At 38.2% G+C, this 18,229-nt stretch overlaps 2 protein-coding genes across 3 annotated transcripts; one reads left to right on the top strand and one right to left on the bottom strand.

Moving 5' to 3' along the window:
- Positions 1–331: 331 nt before the first annotated feature.
- rcan1a (regulator of calcineurin 1a) lies at positions 332–10,752 on the top strand. Of its 2 annotated transcripts, none has more exons than XM_017470791.3 (4): positions 332–844; positions 8,810–8,983; positions 9,124–9,283; positions 9,403–10,752. In XM_017470791.3, the coding sequence occupies exons 1-4, from the start codon at positions 740–742 to the stop codon at positions 9,576–9,578; spliced, it is 615 nt and encodes a 204-aa protein (XP_017326280.1). In that variant the 5' UTR covers positions 332–739; the 3' UTR covers positions 9,579–10,752. The 2 variants fall into 2 exon arrangements, with proteins under 2 accessions (XP_017326280.1, XP_017326281.1); XM_017470792.3 differs by lacking the exon at positions 332–844 and adding an exon at positions 6,720–7,830.
- Positions 10,753–12,313: 1,561 nt separating this feature from the next.
- On the bottom strand, positions 12,314–18,129 carry dnajc28 (DnaJ (Hsp40) homolog, subfamily C, member 28). Its single transcript, XM_017469190.3, has 2 exons — positions 18,022–18,129; positions 12,314–13,682 (listed from the first exon to the last, which is right to left on the bottom strand). Exons 1-2 carry the CDS (start codon positions 18,054–18,056, stop codon positions 12,554–12,556), a joined length of 1,164 nt encoding a protein of 387 aa, XP_017324679.1. The 5' UTR covers positions 18,057–18,129; the 3' UTR covers positions 12,314–12,553.
- Between the last annotated feature and the right edge of the window lie 100 nt (positions 18,130–18,229).

Here is an 18,229-nt window from a genome sequence, read left to right as displayed (position 1 = left end):
GTTAGCAACTGTCCTGCACTCGGTACAGCTTACGGTTGCTAGTTAGACAAGGTCAGACAGCAGGTTTACTCAACTCGCCGAACTGTGCCTGCGTGAGCTAATCAACCACTGACTGTTTATCCCACCAGTGCACATCTTTTCTATCCATTTCGTAGTCTCTTCTATATTTAAGTAACAAAAACAAATTACTTCATCTGCCATTGTCAAAGATTTGGCATCTGGGGATGTGCTCAGAGCTGTGTGAAGTCTGCACACAAAACAAGCTAACGTCCAGATGACCGTCTGCTTCCTGTGAAAGTTTACACTGCGTGTTGGGTTGTAAATAGTTGCGTTTACAGACTGAGTAGATACTCTAAAACACGAGCTTCCTTTTTCTGAAAGGCTTTTAGATGTTTTTATATACGTGTTAAATATTAAAGCATTCCCGAGGCTTTAATTTTGAAATCTGCTCTTCCAGTAGTTGCCTTTAAAACTCGATACGGTTCACATATTAAACATGAGCTTTCTTTTTTTTATGGTTTATTGATTGACAACCGACCGTTTGTTTGATCTAAAACACTTTTATTACACATTCAGATAAAATATTACGGAGGGTTGCAGAGTATCTGTTTTTCCAAACGTTTGAAGTGTGCACAAATTTACTAGCTTGGTAGCTAGCCGGGTGGCTGTGACGCTAGCTAACTGACATTAGCTAACTGTAACGTTACTTTGGAGACTGGAAATCGTGCAGCAGGCAGACATGGCGGATGAAGACGAGCTGGTCAACGTGCACTTCACAGCGCTTCCTGAATCTTTAATTGCGTATAAAGTTGATGAAGAAGTGCTCCGACACGGACAGCTCCGAGTGAGTAGTTGTCTTACTGTCACCTTCAGTCTGCTAGCTGTGTTTATGCTAATGTCGCTTGTTAAAGATGGATGTGAAGACAGAAGAACCTGGAGCCGATATTTTTGAAGAAATATCGAACGTATTTCTTTGAAATAATAATAATAATAAAGATGCACCTAAATTTAGCTAGTCTCTTTGTTTATTTATGTTTCTTTGCCTTGAACGGGCAAGTAACTCATTATTGTACTGACTGCCGTTTTTCTCTCCATTGTTATATAAAATATTCCAGACCAACAAATCCTATTTTTATTTAAGTGGGTTTTTCTTGTCATTCCTCTAGAGCTGCAACAACCTATCGATTATGAAAATAATCAAACATCTGATTATTGTATAATCGGTCGGCACGTTTACTCATTAGGTGCTTCTCAGTGCACAAAAATTGATGCTTCCTCGTTTACTCCGTTCTCCAGTCAGTGACCCGGAAGTCGATCAGCGTCAACCATCTTGAAGGGCATATCAATTCTCTAATTGTGCCGAGAGGAGTGAGCAAGTGTGCCACATGCTATCAGTGCATTTAGCTTTATTAAGAATGTTGTTATTAACCAAACTCCAACAACATAATGGCACATCAAAAAAAAAACCATAATGGAAGATCCCTGAAGCGCAGTGAGGTAATCCATCTAAGCACAGTCATCATTAACGTTGCTTTGACATGATGTTTGAGAGAGTGAGGATATTCCATTTGACTTGCTTCGATTCCTCTCTCCTTGCATCTCATCCTTCCATCCTCCTCACACATCCTAAGGGGGTGGAGCTAAGACACAAGGAAAGGAAATGAGGATGCACAAATAAGAAATGAGAAACACACATCTACTCATTGCGTTACTTCTGTTCCGAAAACACACATCGGAGAGTACAGACCAGTTGTGTCCCAAATGACATACTATACACTTACACTATGTACTGTAAACTCTACCATCTAGTGTATGCAGTTTAGAAATATAGTCTTAAATTGAACACTAGCGTTTTTTATTAATAGGAAGTATAAGCCGCCTCCTAGTCGGTGGCACATGACGTCATACACACGTAATGCGATGCTAGCTTTATCAGATACCCAGGATGCTTCTTAATCCTCAGTGTGTGCTTCGCATTTCTTATTTGTGCATCTTCGTTTCCTTTCCTTGCTTCCTTTCCTTGCGTCATAGCTCCACCCCCTTAGGATGTGAGAGGAGGATGGAAGGATGAGATGTGAGGAGAGAGGAATCGAAGCAAGTCAAATGGAATATCCTCGCTCTCTCAAACGTCACTTCAAAGCAACGTTAATTAATGATGACCGTGCTTAGCTGGATTACCTCACTGCGCTTCAGGGATCTGCCGTTATGTTGTTGGACTTTGCTTAATAACAACATTCTTAATAAAGCTAAATGCACTGATAGTATGTGAAATGTCTGGGTTATTCAACAATGAATTAATAAACAATACATAAATTATTGCATATTTTGTGCAGCTTTGTATATCCAAGCATGCAATGATCAATTAATTACAATACTCATTGCAAACATATTATTTAATTATATTTCACACAAAATTCCATCACACCATCAAATAACTTTTTATTTGAGATTGTGGCAGATGTAAAGGAGGAGGGGAATTTATTTGCGCATCCGGTTTTTCGACAAGAAACACTTCCACATAGGATACACCTGTGTATCCTCACTCCTAGCTCCTCTGGAAGCTTCCTCACTCCTCGTTCCTCGCCTCCTCGTGGTGCAATTAGATAATTGATATGTCCTTCAAGATGGCTGACTTCTGGAGTGATTCCTCAGTTCTCCATGCTCCAGTCCAAATTAAAATGCTACGATGAAAGTAAACATAAGTAAAACAATCTGCTAACATGCTGGGATATGCAAAAAAAAAAAAAATAAATTCACTGGGCTGTAATGTATGTGTGACTCATTATCATTAAAAGCAGTGAGGAACATAAACCATAAAGTGCAGTGAACATGAGATTTTATAATTAATTTAGTAGTTTAATTATCAGAGCTTTTTTTGTTCATCCATAAAAAATAATGCTTGATAGATAAACAAGCGGTTGTGTCAATGTAAAGTTTGAGTCAGAAGTTTATATTTGATATACAAAAACACTCAGTTTTTGAATTTAATTTAAATAAATGAAAAAATAGTATTGAAAATACTATTATAATATAATACATAGTTGCAGCCCTACATTCCTCTATATAGTTTTTTATACATTGGAACGAAATGTCGTTTCTCCAGGCCCATGGTGCAACACAAGAGTACAGACCACATAAAGTGAAAATATACAACAGTGTGAGATGAGTGCAGGACAGTAAATTCACAGAACACAGGCTGTAAACTGTATTAAACTCTTAAGTATTGTAGCAGCAATATTGGAAGCAAATGAGAAAACAAATAGAGTCCATAGAGTTATTTTCGGTAGCCACTTTCGTCTTGGCTAAGTTTTTAACTTCTTACTCATAGGTTAGGGGTGAGTCAGAAGTTGTCATTTTGTCAGAACCTGTTCAAGTCATGAGTCACCGGATGACCTCACTGACTAATTTGCACATTTACCAAAGCCTCATGGTCATTTGGATATCAAAACACTTAGAATTGAAAACTTTTCCCAGCCTTTTGTTTCCCTGTCCCAACTTTTTTGAGACGTGTTGCGGCCATCAAATTCAAAATTACCTTTTTCTAAATTTTTTCTCCTTTTTTTTTTTAAATGGTACATTTCCTCAGTTTAAGCATTTGATATGTTTTCTATGTTCTATTATGAATAACATATGGGTTTATGAGATTTGCAAATCATTGCATTCTGTTTTTATTTACATTTTACACACCGTCCCCACTTTTTTGGAATTGACGTTGTATAAATGCTTGTATCTGAAACCCTCCTCCTTAGCTATATTACTGAAATACACATTTACATTAATAATAGGGCCCACAAAATGTTTAATTACTTTTTACTTTTACTTTGTGAACTGTTTACAATGATGACCAGTTATCGGTCATTGGGAACAATGGTGATCAATGATTGGTTGTTAAGGACAATAGTGAGCAGTGACGGACCATTGCTCATGCAAGCGCAGCTCAGTCAGGCTTTTGGTGAGTCGACCGAAACTACTCTCTCAATTTGTATAACCAGTTGTTGTGAAATGTGAGATAGAGAGCCATATTGAGTGCAGGGCAGTAACTAATCTCTACTCAGAAAGTTGCTAGATTCGAAGGAAGTCACTAAATGGGACTAAATAATCTCTAGATCAAGCGACAAAGTCGTTATTTTGGCAAAGACTAATATGATAATTGTTTTGGTGTATGACTATGCAACAGTATTGCAGTTTTGTATAGACCAGGGTTCTCAAACCTTTTACAGTCAAGGACCTCTTTATCGGTTTAAAAAAAGAAAGAAAAAAGATGAGCTCCATCAATACAGATTTATTTTACAAATCACACAGATGCAGAGATCAGACATGGCACTATCACGTTTCAGACATGCGGCAATGTGTTTTTGCCCTTTTGTTATTTTTTAAATATTTAAGGCCTCTATCGAATTGTTGATTGTGGTTAGCTCTGTGACAGAATATAATAAGGTGTTGTGCTCAAAGTGCCATATGTAAAAATAAATAAATAAATAAATAAAATAATAATAATAATAATTAAAAAAAAAAGAAGGGGAAAAAAATCTTGACAAATGTTTGTGTCCAGGTTATGGACTAGATACTCAAACACTCCAACATGACAGTCATGTTTGTTTCCAGGTGGGACAGAATAACCAACTAGGGGGAAACAAACTGTGTTTGAGTGTAACAGAAAAAATGGAAAATCATACAGTATTCAGATTTCTTAAACATGTTTAAACCATTGGTGTGGATTAGGGTTGTCACGATACCATAAACATATCTTACTTCAGCTGGTATAGTATTGTATCACAATACCACGCAATATTGAGTTAATTCATCACTCAAATCTACAAAATGAACCACATTTACAGAAATACGTAGATATAAATGAAAACGGACAAACCAGGTTTTCTTTATTAATGAGCATGAATAACTGGCTATTGGAAAAACTCAAGAATAATCATACATTTGGCAAGTAACTAATTCAATGTGCCAAATATTTCATCTGTTGTTCCGTAGAGTGATAAAATCATGCAAATGGAAAATGTCCTCAGAGAACTTAGGAAGGAATAAATAACTGAATTTGGAAATGAACTCCAAAAAAGTAATAAAATCGGGATCATTAGCTCGCTTACGATCAAACATGGCTACATTTTATTTTATATTCACATACAACAGTTAGCATAACGTTAGCTCGCTTTCTAGCAAACACGGTTAATTTTATTATTTACTCACAGTGGTTAGTGTAATAGCTCACTTATTTCGAAGCTTTAATATCGCAATACTACCGTAGTACCGATATAACTGTGCCACTATGCTGAAAGTCACCATAAAGTTTTTTATCTTTACACCATGCAGTACCTAGAGCCACTGTTATAATCTCAAATATTACTTCATCAACAGTGACTCAGTTAATATCTGGAAAACAGGGTGACGTACAGAAATTGTCACATTTTAAATAGTATATAGTAATTATTGTTTAAGAGTTTACTTTTGAATGCAGTCATTGGCATCATTGCTGCATATTTTCTAAAGGAGTACCTTTCTACAAATAGTTGAATAAGAGAGCCTAATTTTCCATGGCCTGTGTAGATTGTAAGTGTTATATGATACAACATTTGTATTCATAAAAATCTACTTGTTTAATATTTGAAAGTTATTCATATTTATTAATAATTAACTTAATATAATAATAATATATTTGATGACTTTCAGACACTTCATGATTATACTAAAGTCTTATCTGATTGATCCGTGTGGTTTAAGGTGTTTGTAATTAGACTGATTTAATTGTTAAACAAAAATAATTGTTTTGATTATTTCTTATAAGCATTGACTGATTTTCATATCAAGGTATCTCAAGATAAAAATTTCGAAATGCACCATGTTGTAAGAGTTGAGCTCTAGCTGGACTCGGTCAGCTGATGGTCGTGTGATGGAAGATTCCACTGGGTTTCGTGTGTCTGGAAAGTCTGGAAATTCACATTTAGACTGTGATATGTTTCTTTAAAGCTCATAAACAGTCCAGTCAGTGGAAAGTGCAAGTTGTTCCTGTTCTGAAAGTCCTCTAAAGGACATTGTGAATGAGAGCAGAGCAATTATCTGGAAGCTTGACAGAAGCTGTGTGTACAAGTGCGATGATATAACATTGTGTTTACTTTGTGACTTGTGTATTAGTCGATGGAATTAATGTGGCCGAGCCTACGTACATCATTACCAGTCATTACCGAAAGCCATGTTATTATTTATTTTTTTTTATTTAGTGGCCTACTAACACTGACAGTCATATTCCTATGATGTTTAAAAGGATTTAAATATATAATAGTATAGAATCAAGTGGTGGATAAATTACAGGCTTCTTTTTTTAAGGATGTTTACTGCATGACTTCAACGTTAAAGCTTTCTAAATCTTTTAAAGCTGTTGAATATGATCAGTTTGAGTTGACTGGAATATGTGGTCATTTGTTAAATGTCACCCTTGTTAGAAGCTTCGTAGCCCTGCCTCAAAGTACCTACATTCTTTCCCTTTGTTTTATGTTGGTTTCATATTTCCAACTTGCCACTACACAAATGGTCTGGCATCACCGAAATAATGGCCTTGTTCAGCAAACACACACAAACACACACACTAATGAGTGTTTTGATATAGGTCCACTCATCTCAGTGACTGTGACACAATGGCTGTTTGACACACACAGTGACTGTTTGACTATTTCACCTGAGAGGCTTTGGGTTGGATAAAAGAAAGGCCTGTATTTGTTTGGCTTGCCAGACACGGAGAGAAAGACATCATGTAGTGTAAAAATAAGTGTGACGTCTTCGCACTGAACGCCACTTAAAATGATGGACTGACTGCACCACAATAAAGGGACAAATCCGCTGGCTCTGGAGTCAGAGAGAAAGAGTGGGGAGCGAATGGATGGAGCAAAAACAGAGAGCATGAGAGAGAGAGAGAGAGATGAAGGGAATTAACACCCGTGGAAAGTATGCTGCAGGGAGCTCTTGATAACACAGCTGCCTCATTGCACAGCTCAGCTGATTTAGATTTTCCATCCCGCTCATGAAGGGAGGGAGTTCAGGGCGTGAGAGAGGATCACAGTTGTGTGTGATAGATTACAGTTTTCCAGCTCTGCATGCCCAGCAGGAATGTGTCGGAACGGCGCAGACTGAGGTTGGTAAAACTGAGTTTAGGTTATAGTCAGCAGTGACACACGTTTTCCAGTCCTTGTGCTCTTGGTGTCAGTGCAGATGAGTCAGCACAGACAGCAAGGAAGGAGGACTGATGTTTCACTCCCTCCCTTCCTGAAGGGGGTGGGCCTGTCACTGTGCCGCTGAGGCGCTTACATAAAGAGCAGAGAGCACACGAATGTGACTGAGCCTCAAAGACGTTTAATCAGTGGTGAAAAAACTCATGGTCCCTTCCAGAAGATTCTTTTTGGACAACACAGCTTTCCTATGCTCTGTTAACAAGTCAGCGTGCCTCCATCGTATCACTTTTTTTCGCTCTCTTTCTGCTGGTTTTGATGTGTTGCTCATTTCAGCTGTGACCTATTTCCGGCATCAAACTCTTCCTTCAACTACAGCCTTGACTTCAACAGACGGCGAAAAGAGGAAGATAGAAGAGAAAGAAAAGTACACTTAACTGCAAAATTGAGAAAGACAAGGATTTATTTCTGATCCAGGTCTCATTCTGCTCTCACGCTGGGGAAGGCAAAACGGACCCCTTTCAGATTTCTCACTCCTGAAGTCCTCTGCAGAATTCAGCGAGCATCCATCATGCACCTGAAAACCATGAAGTGCAACCGCTTCTGCCTTATCGCATCCATAGAGGATCTGGATATGTTTAACAGACCAGAGGCCAGGGTACTGTATTTTAGTGCTTTTAGTCAGTGATCTTTTCTGTGCATCACAAAACACCTGAATGTGACTGTGTTCTAGTAAGTGTAGACTGATCAAATATACCTGATTTTGTTTAGAACTTTTGTATAAACATTTTAGATGGATTATTATGGATATAAAATTATACTGCAAATTTCTGACTTTGTAATATCACTTGGCAAAAATGACAACCAATTGAATAAATAAATAAAGCAAGATTTGCTAGAGTGATTACAGAAATGTATCCTAGGTTGTATGTAATTCTTCAGAAAAGTCACAGAACCGAAAATGCCTCAGAAACATCTGAGGAAAAACAAACAGTTGTGTAACTGTTAAACAGCAAAGCAAAGCAATATTAATTTAAAAACCTCGTTTAACATCAGTTCACTGCTATGCTTTTCCAGGATAGTTTTATCCAGTCACTACTGTGACTTAATCAGTTAGTCACGTTGACAGACAAAAGAACAAGAAAAGATTGGGGAAATGGAAAATAATGGAAATGAGCAGGGGTGGAATGACAAATAGGAGCATTTCAGAGCTATGAGTCTGACGTGAGTGATGACATAGTGCTCAAACACGCACACATTACACACTGTAGGTAAATGACTGTGGTTCAGGCTGTTGGCTCATAATGCAATCTTGATACTGTTTTGCATGGGGCCTTTTCCACCATCATTTGTCTGTGCTCCTTCATCCCTCACTGATTCTCCCTTGTTACCCTGGAAACCAGGATCTTGGTGCACTTGTACAGCATTAGCATTTTGTGCGTCACTGAGGATTAATATAGACACATTCACAAAATGTCAGTCTGTCATAGCCTGATTTAAATTCATAACTTGATTTTTTTTTTTAACAAAAAAAAAAAAACCCTGCCAATTGCAGTTACAGCTCACTTGGATTTATTTCTATGTAAAATGTGTTTTCGGGTTTCTGCGTATTTATTTCTGTTTGCTTTCTCCTTCAGGCTAGTTTTGAAGAGCTCTTCCGCTCTTTTGATGGTGAAGTTACCTTTCAATATTTCAAGAGCTTCAGGCGAGTGAGAATTAACTTCAGCAATGCTCTGGCAGCCGCAGAGGCGAGAGCAAGGCTCCACAAGAGCAACTTCAATAGCTCAGAGCTCCGACTTTATTTTGCCCAGGTATGTTAAAGTTATTTATATTTCTTTTCTTGTCGTTCTGACTAGCAACAAAAGTTTTATTTCAGTGACCGCCATTTTCCAAAATCTGTCATTTCCTTTTAATCATTGCTCCCACTGTGATTCCATCTTTCCCTCTTTAGTCAGTACATATAGGAAGTGCACGACTGGAGCCTCCTAAACCAGAGAAGCAGTTCCTACTCTCTCCACCTCCATCTCCTCCTGTGGGATGGGAACAGGCTGGGGATGCCACACCGGTCATCAACTACGACCTTCTCTGTGCTATCGCCAGACTTGGCCCAGGTACCTTCATGTGTATAATAAAAAGAAATTCTGCTTGTCTGTATTTCTTAATAAATAAATAAAAAGATGCTGAATATTCATTCCTGATCTTCATTCAGTCTCTTTATGAATCCTTCTAGGGGAGAAATACGAGCTACACTCTGGCACTCCCACTACCCCCAGCGTGGTGGTACACGTGTGTGAGAGTGATCAGGACAGTTCTGGTGCCGAGGACGATACGGACAGCTTCAGACGGCCGCGACCTAAAATCATCCAGACCCGGCGTCCAGATTACAGCTCCTCCATCACCCAGTGAGCATGAGGAGTATGTCCTTGTGCTGTTAAGTTTGATTTGCTAAGTCTCGGGACTGTTGGTGTGCAGGTATTCTGTCCCCATTGCGGAAGCGTTCGGTCAAAGCTCAGCCCTGCAGAGAAAGATACACTACATCTGCACTGTCTTTCAGGGGAAAGTGAGTTTATTGCATGCATTTGTTGATTAAAGTGACTCATTTCTCCAAATCTAAAGGTCAAGGGGGTTTCATGGATGGTTTCCATTGATGTCTATGGCTACAGAGAACAAAAGCCTCCTGTTGTGACTTGATTTATTTCCTTTAATTTGAGAAGCATGTTTTAGGGCAGTGCAAGGTGCACTTTTATGCTGGAATTTGTTGTCATGGTTTTGGTTTTTATTTGATCAACAATCTCATTTCTATACACAATGTTTTCTTTAATGTTGACATCTGTGGAAATGTGAGGCAATATTACAAAGCCTTTGTGTGAATGTTCATTAATCTTAGACTTTGAACATTTGTGGTAATGTTTATATATATATATATATATATATATATATATATATATATATATATATATATATATATATATATATATATATATATATATATATATATATATATATATATATATATATATATATATATATATATATATAATGTTGGTTGTAAGGAATGACAAGGAAGTGAAAATACAGATTTAATTTACTAAGCTTCCTTTCTCAAAAATCATGTTATATGTTGAATAAACCACTTGTTTACCACAGATTTGACAAGTGTTTTTGGTCAGTAGGAAAGAAATATTTATTGGACATCCTGACACATTATCTTGATGATAGTATTTGTATGGAAATACCTTCTCATGACTGAAATGTGCATTAATTTCCTTCGACCATAACACTGTAATGCTATCAGTTTTAATGACAGACAACCTTTATGCCCTTTACTAGGATTTGCACAGGTTAAATTTGTTACATGGTAAAAGTCATCGTACTAATGTCTGCTTTATTCGGACTGTTCGTGTTGTTTAACTGTGTATGTATGCTTACCTCATTGTAATGTCTTATCTGTCTGACTGTTCAGAAATCTGAAAGAACCTGCTTGGTTTCCACAAAGTTGTTGATTCGGTAATGATTTGGATGTATGTATTGTGATTTGTACCTTAATAACCAAAATAATAAATCAGGATTTTGACTTGTACAGTTGCCCTTGAAGTGCTTTTACATTTTGTCGTGATTCCACTGGCATTGTAAGTTTGTTTAACTTTATGATTTTGGGCTCACAAACCACCGACACGTTTTTCAATGAATTCTACTATAATGCAGTAATGACGCATGTAGAGGACTTTTCAAGGTGAAGTGCAGATTACTCTGGAAATAGAATCCACGAGGGTCAAAAGACCTCACGTCATCACCATTGCCTATTTCAATGTGCAGCATTGTTCCCTCTGCTGTAGAGCTATTAATCCACAAGGTCAAACGGATGTCTGCACCCTCTGTCTGATCTCACTCAATAAGCGCTGTCTACTTCATTACATGTTCATAAAAAGATCTAAAGACAGGCTACTACTTATAGTTACATTGTGTGTGTGTGTGTGTGTGTGTGTGTGTATCAAGCCACTAGATTAGCTTAACCAATATTATACTCGTTTAAAATATATTTTGTCACATCTGTCTATTAGAGGTCATTCAAATCATTTCATGGCTTGGGAAAACATTAGAGCATATTAGGTTCAGAGTCTGCTCGCTTGAAGGGTATGTAGTGATGACATGAGGACGTTGCCTTTACCGACCTTCACTCTTTTTAGACTCATTAAACGTGCTGATGTCTTGAGGGAGATGCGTGTGTGTGTGTGTGTGTGTGTGTGTGTGTGTGTGTGTGTGTGTGTGTGTGTGTGTGACTGTTTCATATATGTGGGTGGATCCATAGTCTCTAAGAGTCTCAGTGTGCCTATAATTTGTGAGACCACAGGTTGAGCTTCATTAAATCTTTTTAAAAAATCAACCCACTGGAGATTCAAAGGTATGTATTTTTTAGTAGTTTTATGTGTGACTTTTTTTTTTTAATCAAGGCATTTAAATCTGAAATCTCATTTGACTGAACGCTAAGTAATAATTCAAAATCCTGAAGAGCAATATTAACTCATGGTTTTATTTTTTTTTCTACCTAGCAAAGGCAAAACTATGTTCGCACAAAATCATTCAGATGTGCAATCTCTCCTGCTCTCCTTGCTTCAGCACTATCTTAATGGAACCTGGAACTTTCCAGCAGCACCTCTCCCTACTGCTGCTCACCAGCCAGCTGAGCCTTTCAGTGGAGTGCCAGTTACAACGCAGAGCCAAGGATTCATCTACATTTTACTGATGGTTGGGCTCTTCAGCTTTTTCACCTTTGGCATCATGTTCAGTTACATCCGCTCTAAAAAGCTGGAGAACTCGCAGGATCCGTACCACCAGTATATAGCCAGAGACTGGGCTCATGTGCTGGCTCCGTCTGCAGTTATAACGCAGGCACTCAAAAAGGAGTCGGTGGTTATTGGAAACCCTGCAGCCCTGGAGCACCTGCCCGAATGAAAAGGCAAGAAACTGGAGCAGTGAGTGAGCGTGGATAACTAATGATGACTGCTAGGTGCAAACATTTTGGATTTAGAGTGTTTGCAAGGTCAGATTAGACAAAAGATTAAATTGTGCATTTCTCAAAAATCACAATATTTGTTATAAGACAACAGAATGGTTACTTAAAAAGGACATAACACTGTATGTACTATTTTAAATAGGATTTTTATTTACATGATGGTGATTTGTCACAGTGATGCATGAGAACTCAGTCATGTTTAATATATTTTCTCTTTTAAAACACTTCCTCTAATGCCTATATACGCAAATAATAATAAATGGTAAATCACTGTAAAAAAAAAAAAAAAAAAAAGACTTGTGTACTCTCCTCAATTTAGTGCTGTCTACATCAGCGTTTTGAAATACAGCATTATTCAGATCTAGTTTCATTTGAGCAGACTCTGCATCCACATAATAAGTCCTTGCCTAGAGTTCTGCTGAGAGGTGGCTGTGTTCTCTCTCTCCTCCATGAGCTTCCTCTCTTTCTCTAGCTCCTTCTCCTTTCTATGTTGTTGATCAGCTTTCAGTATTTTCTCTATCTCTCTGTTCATGTTAAAGTGAACCATCTGCCAACTCATCAGAGGCACGATCAAGTTGAAATCGTCCACTTTCTTGTTGAGCTTGGTCAGTTCGTCAGAGAAAGTGGCACAGTGTTCTTTCCACTGTATCTGCTCTGAGTGTTTCATTGGGTTTCCTAGTTTGACCCGGACTTCCTGTAGTCTCTTGCGCATCTTCTGAACTGTCTCTCTAATCTCCTTCTTGGCCACTATCCAATCAGGTTGGTAGCCGTTATCAATGAGGATGCGGTTGAGGTTGTGGGTCATGGGGTCAGCATAGGGGTTGTGTTCAAATTTGCTGAGTGGTTTGCCGGCACCGCCTAGGTTGCGGAAGTCACCGCGTGCCATAGCCTCCTGGATGAGATCCTCAACCATCCTCTCCACAGCCTGTGTTATCTGGATCTTCTTGCTTCGCAGACGTGTATCCCTCAAAACCATGGCTCCCTCTTCTGCCGCTGCTTTATCCATGATTTTGTAGCGATACTCCAACACCTGATCTGTAGCTCTGTTTATCCGGAACTGCCGATACTGTTGTTCCCGCTGGCTGGGTGTTCCAGAGCCCACACCTTCGTAGCTGAGGTACTGTCTGTGCTGTGGTGCATGACCTTTAACCTTTTCCTCCTCTTCCTCATTGTTCTGAGATATAGATCTTTGCTGTGCCAGGTGGGCTAGTACAACTCTGTAAGCCTCCTCTATGTGGGAGAATAAAGCAGCATCAGCAGTGGGGGCTCCAGAGTCAGGGTGGTACAGTTTGGCCATGCGTAAGTAGGCTTCTTTGACCACGGCATGGCTGCTGACCTCCTCCTCAGGCAGCTGCAGCAGGCGCAGACTTTCTCTTAAGCCTCGGCCATGTCGAAGCCTGGAGCTGAGCAGGCGTAGACTGATGGCACTGTAGACACACAGCAGTCTGTGATGGTCTCCAGGGTACAGTCGAAGCAATGCAGAGCAGCTCATTGTGCTGAAAATGAGAACACATGCAAAACTCAAGAGAAGATGCAGACTTGAAATGGCCAGAACAGACACATCAAACGTGTACTGCAATTTCTAAGTATGTAATTCAGCATTTCCAGTATACTGCTGAGTGTAAAAAGATTGTACCCTCCAAGGCCTGTTCACACCGGGATGTTTTTTCAGCGCGTTAAACGGTCTGTTTAATGCCGTGTCTAAATCAATGGCTGTCAACGGGAGTGTTCACACCCACATGGAAAACATGAGGCGTCAAATTTTCTTAATGTCTTGGGTCCGCGACCAATGTGTTTCGCACTTTTGTTCACGTGCCCGGAGCCGTTGAAGTTACATAAAAATCACAACTTGGTGGCCCTCAAGCACAAAGTTGTCTTGCCGACGAAGATGATGATGAAGGAAGGAGAAGAAGAAGAAGATGCGAGCAGGAATATAATAATATATTTAATTGCATATAACTTTATGTATGAATGAGTAGAAACCCAATGGAGCTAAAGCCTCAAATCGGGCCATATTCTAGATCAAACTGATGAGAACTTCATGACTCATTTAATCTTATTAAATTGATGACACTGAAATGCAAGCATATATTCTAAGTTATCCATTTAATTTGTTCAGTGTTGCTTTCTATACTAAATAGCATTGTTTGTTTCTTTGTCTCTTCCCTGCAAATGTTTCACATCTCTGCTCAACGATAATCTGCTGATTGATTGTCCATTGTATTTATTTTGCACCTGGCATATATTTGCATATAAATATTGTTGATCTCTTATTCAAACAGATAAGTGCCCCATTATTGCGTTGTTGTATTATCATATTGACCACAAAAAAGACTATTCATAGTCAACACTTCATCAATTTGCAGGAACATTAACATTTTTGGGAACAATAGTGTGTGAACGGCTTTTTGCAAACATGTAAATACTGGCTCTCTTCTTCTTCTCAGTGATGAGCAGGTGTCAGAAACAGAAAGTTGTGCAGCACCACACTTGTCTACCAGGCAATTTCTGTTTTTCATTAAGTGCCATCTACTGTCAGGGAGTGAATTTGCACTTTCATTTAGAGCGCCGCTCACGTTTAATAAGTGGATGTGAACACAAAAAATGCGTTCAAAAACATCCAGGTGTGAACAGACCTTTAGAGTGTTTTGTTTCCTCCTCCTGGGTAGTGCTCCCTTTCAGAAAGGGAGAAGTTTTATACAGGGATCTGATCGCTTAAGGAAGCAGGCTAAGACCCCAATAACTTTCTGAAGAACAACTGACCTTTTTTCCTGAGTGTAGATTATACAGTCCATTCAGAATTTCACACAGGTATTTTGTGATTGTTGTGGCCAAAAATGCTTGATTTGCGATGCAACTTGCAGAGTTTTTTGTGCTTTATTGCAGAAAACTACTTGAATTGGTGAAATTGCAGTTGCATGAAATTGTTTTACACTGTCTTTCACAGTGATGTTTGTTGGTAAATGAGACCTTTTAACTGTACTCATGTTCGACACATGTGGATTGAAGAGGGCTTTTGGCTGAATGCCAAAAGCATTCACAGAAAAAAATAAGAAAGATTTCTATGCTAATTAGGAGGAAAAACAATTTATATGTATTTTTTAGTTAAAACTAACTGGATACTAAAACTCAGTAGCATGCATTTTAAAAATATAATAATTTCAATGTGCTGACCAAAAGGCATTTAAAGGCATGGATTTTATAAACCAAATAGTGTACATAATATTTTTATAGCCAGTACAGTATGCTAGTTGCACCAGCTGAAAGTAAGTTCTATCATAACATAGTCTGATTGTAAAAGGCCACTACATTTGAGTCTACAAACCACTAAAAGATGATGATGATTATTATTATTAACAACAACAACAACAACAACAACAACAACAATAATAATAATAAAAATAATAATAATAATAATAATAATAATAATAATAATAATAATAATAAACATACAATTCCAATAGGCTGCCTAAGCACCTTTTGTGCTTGGACCCCTAGTGTAGTGCATGGTAGAATTGCTCAATGGCTCAATGTATACACTGATATACAGTATACAATGATTCAGAGATTCTGGATACACTGAGCAATTCTGCCATGCACTACATTAACATATGTTTACCAACATGACTTGATGTCAAGAAACAATCCTTGAGTTCATTTGTAGCTTGGGACGGCTACTGAAAAGTAAGTGGCACAATGGGTGCTTCTCATTTCTTATTTGTGCATCCCCATTTCCTTTCTATGCTTCCTTTCCTTGCATCTTAGCTCCACCCCCTTAGGATGTGAGGGAAGGATGCAAGGATGAAATGGGTGGAGAGAGGAATCTCTCAAGCATCCCTTCAAAGACATCAATTAATGATGACTGTGCTGCACTGGATTACCTCACTGTGCTTCAGGGATCTGCCGTTATGCTTTTTTTTTTTTTTTGATGTGCCGTTATGTTGTTGGAGTTTGGTTAATAACAACATTCTTAATAAAGCTAAATGCACTGATAGTATGTGAAATGTCTGGGTTATTCAACAATGAATTAATAAACAATACATAAATTATCGCACCTTTTGTGCAGCTTTGCATATCCAAACATGCAAGGATCAATTAATTACAATACTCATTGCAAGCATATTATTATTTAATTATACTTCACACAAAATTCCATCACGTCATCAAAGGACTTTTTGTTTGAGATTGTTAGGGATGGAAAGGAGGAGGGGAATTTATTCGTGCTTCAGGTTTTTCGACAAGAAACACTTCCACATAGGATACACCTGTGTATCCTCACTCCTAGCTCCTCACGGTGCAATTAGAGAACTGATATGTCCTTCAAGATGGCTGACTAAGGACGATTTCCGGGTCACGGGCTTGAGGAGCAAGGAAATGACAAAGCATCAATTTGAATATTGAGAAGCACCCAATATCTCACTCACGGCTTGACGTTTTAGCTTTAAATTTAGTATCTCCTTGGGAACAAACGCTGTTGGTCCCAGTGGCTTCTGGTCTTCCACCATCACTAAGGAGTGTATTCAAAGCATTTGGCCCCCATATTGTTTTCTTTGTATATTGTTAGGAGGATTTCTTTTTGTGGATTTATAATATATGAACCCGAGAACTGGACACCTCGCAGAAACACAGTTTCTGTAAGGGAACACATGAAAGGGAGGGATTATAAAACTAAAGACAGGCTATTTTTCTCTTAGCCAGTGTAGGAAGCTTTTTCAAGCAGCGTAAAATATCATCACACTGACATTAACCGCTTCCCTGCGTCTCAATCAAGGAGAATCTTCTGTTTATGACTGTTTCTGAATGGCTTGTCATGGTGAAATACATCACTCTGTGCAACAGTTTTGTTTGGTCACTTTACGCATTACTAATTACGACGAACATTAAATGTCCATGGTGCAAGTGAAATGTTACACCATGAACTGGAATAAAGTTGGTTTGACGTTGGACGTTCAATATTCGTGGATATGCGGAAATTAAGGAACCGTCTCTAAAGTTACATACGACATTGTTAAACACGTTTCTAACTTCAATAGCATTTGAAGGGAATGACTTACAGTCATATAACCAACTGTAAAGTGTTCATCTAGGTGTCAGCTATAATGCACACCTCTTAGATTTTTTATATTTATCAAAATAAGCTATTAAATCATATGTAAATTAGACATCATTCCCTTCAAATACTATTGAGCTTTAAATTATGGTATATTTTGTGTATGAGCCCATTCTGCAGTGAAATTCATGTCTAATTTAAATGTGATTTAATAGCTCATTTTAATAAATATCAAAAATCTAAAAAGGTGTGCTTCATACCTGACACCTAGATTAACATTTTACAGTTGGTTTTGTGACTGTAAGTCATTCTCTTCAAATGCTATTGAGCTTTAAATGATGGTATATTTTGTGTATGGGCCCATTCTGTAGTGAAATACATGGTAATATTTATATATGATTTAATAGCTTATTTTGATAAATATCAAAAATCTAAGAGGTGTACATTATAGCTGACACCTAGATGAACACTTCACAGTTGGTTGTGTGACTGTTGGTCATTCTCTTCAAATGCTATTGAAGTTAGAAACGTGTATAACAATGTCGTCTGTAACTTTAGAGACGGTCCCTTAATTTCCGCATATCCGCATATTTATTCCAGTACACCATGCTCGTTTCAAACTACTCTCAGCACACGGTTTTTAGAGCGATTTTTCACCCTGATTTGATCAAATTTAATTCAGCTTGTGCAACTGGCCCCTGGTTAAAGAACTAACTAAAAAGGCAAGCCTGTGGCAAGTTTAGCACACGATACCATTAAAGCAGAAAAGAGATTACGTGCCATACCTCCGTTTATTAAAAAAAAAAAAAAATCCTCCCATTTCCAATGTAGCTCAAACCTAAACGGCCTTGTGGTCTGAACACGGCGGTTTGTTGTCGTTCGAGAGGGAGAAATGATTGCTGGGGTTTGTAGTTAAAGAGCTTGTAGTCAGAAACATGACTGCAGTGTAGTGAACAAACCTCAAGATGGCGCCAAACACCACGTACCACTATA

Source organism: Ictalurus punctatus, chromosome 6, assembly GCF_001660625.3.
Source record: "Ictalurus punctatus breed USDA103 chromosome 6, Coco_2.0, whole genome shotgun sequence".
NCBI lineage: Eukaryota > Metazoa > Chordata > Actinopteri > Siluriformes > Ictaluridae > Ictalurus > Ictalurus punctatus.
This window is presented reverse-complemented; position numbering and strand designations above follow the sequence as displayed.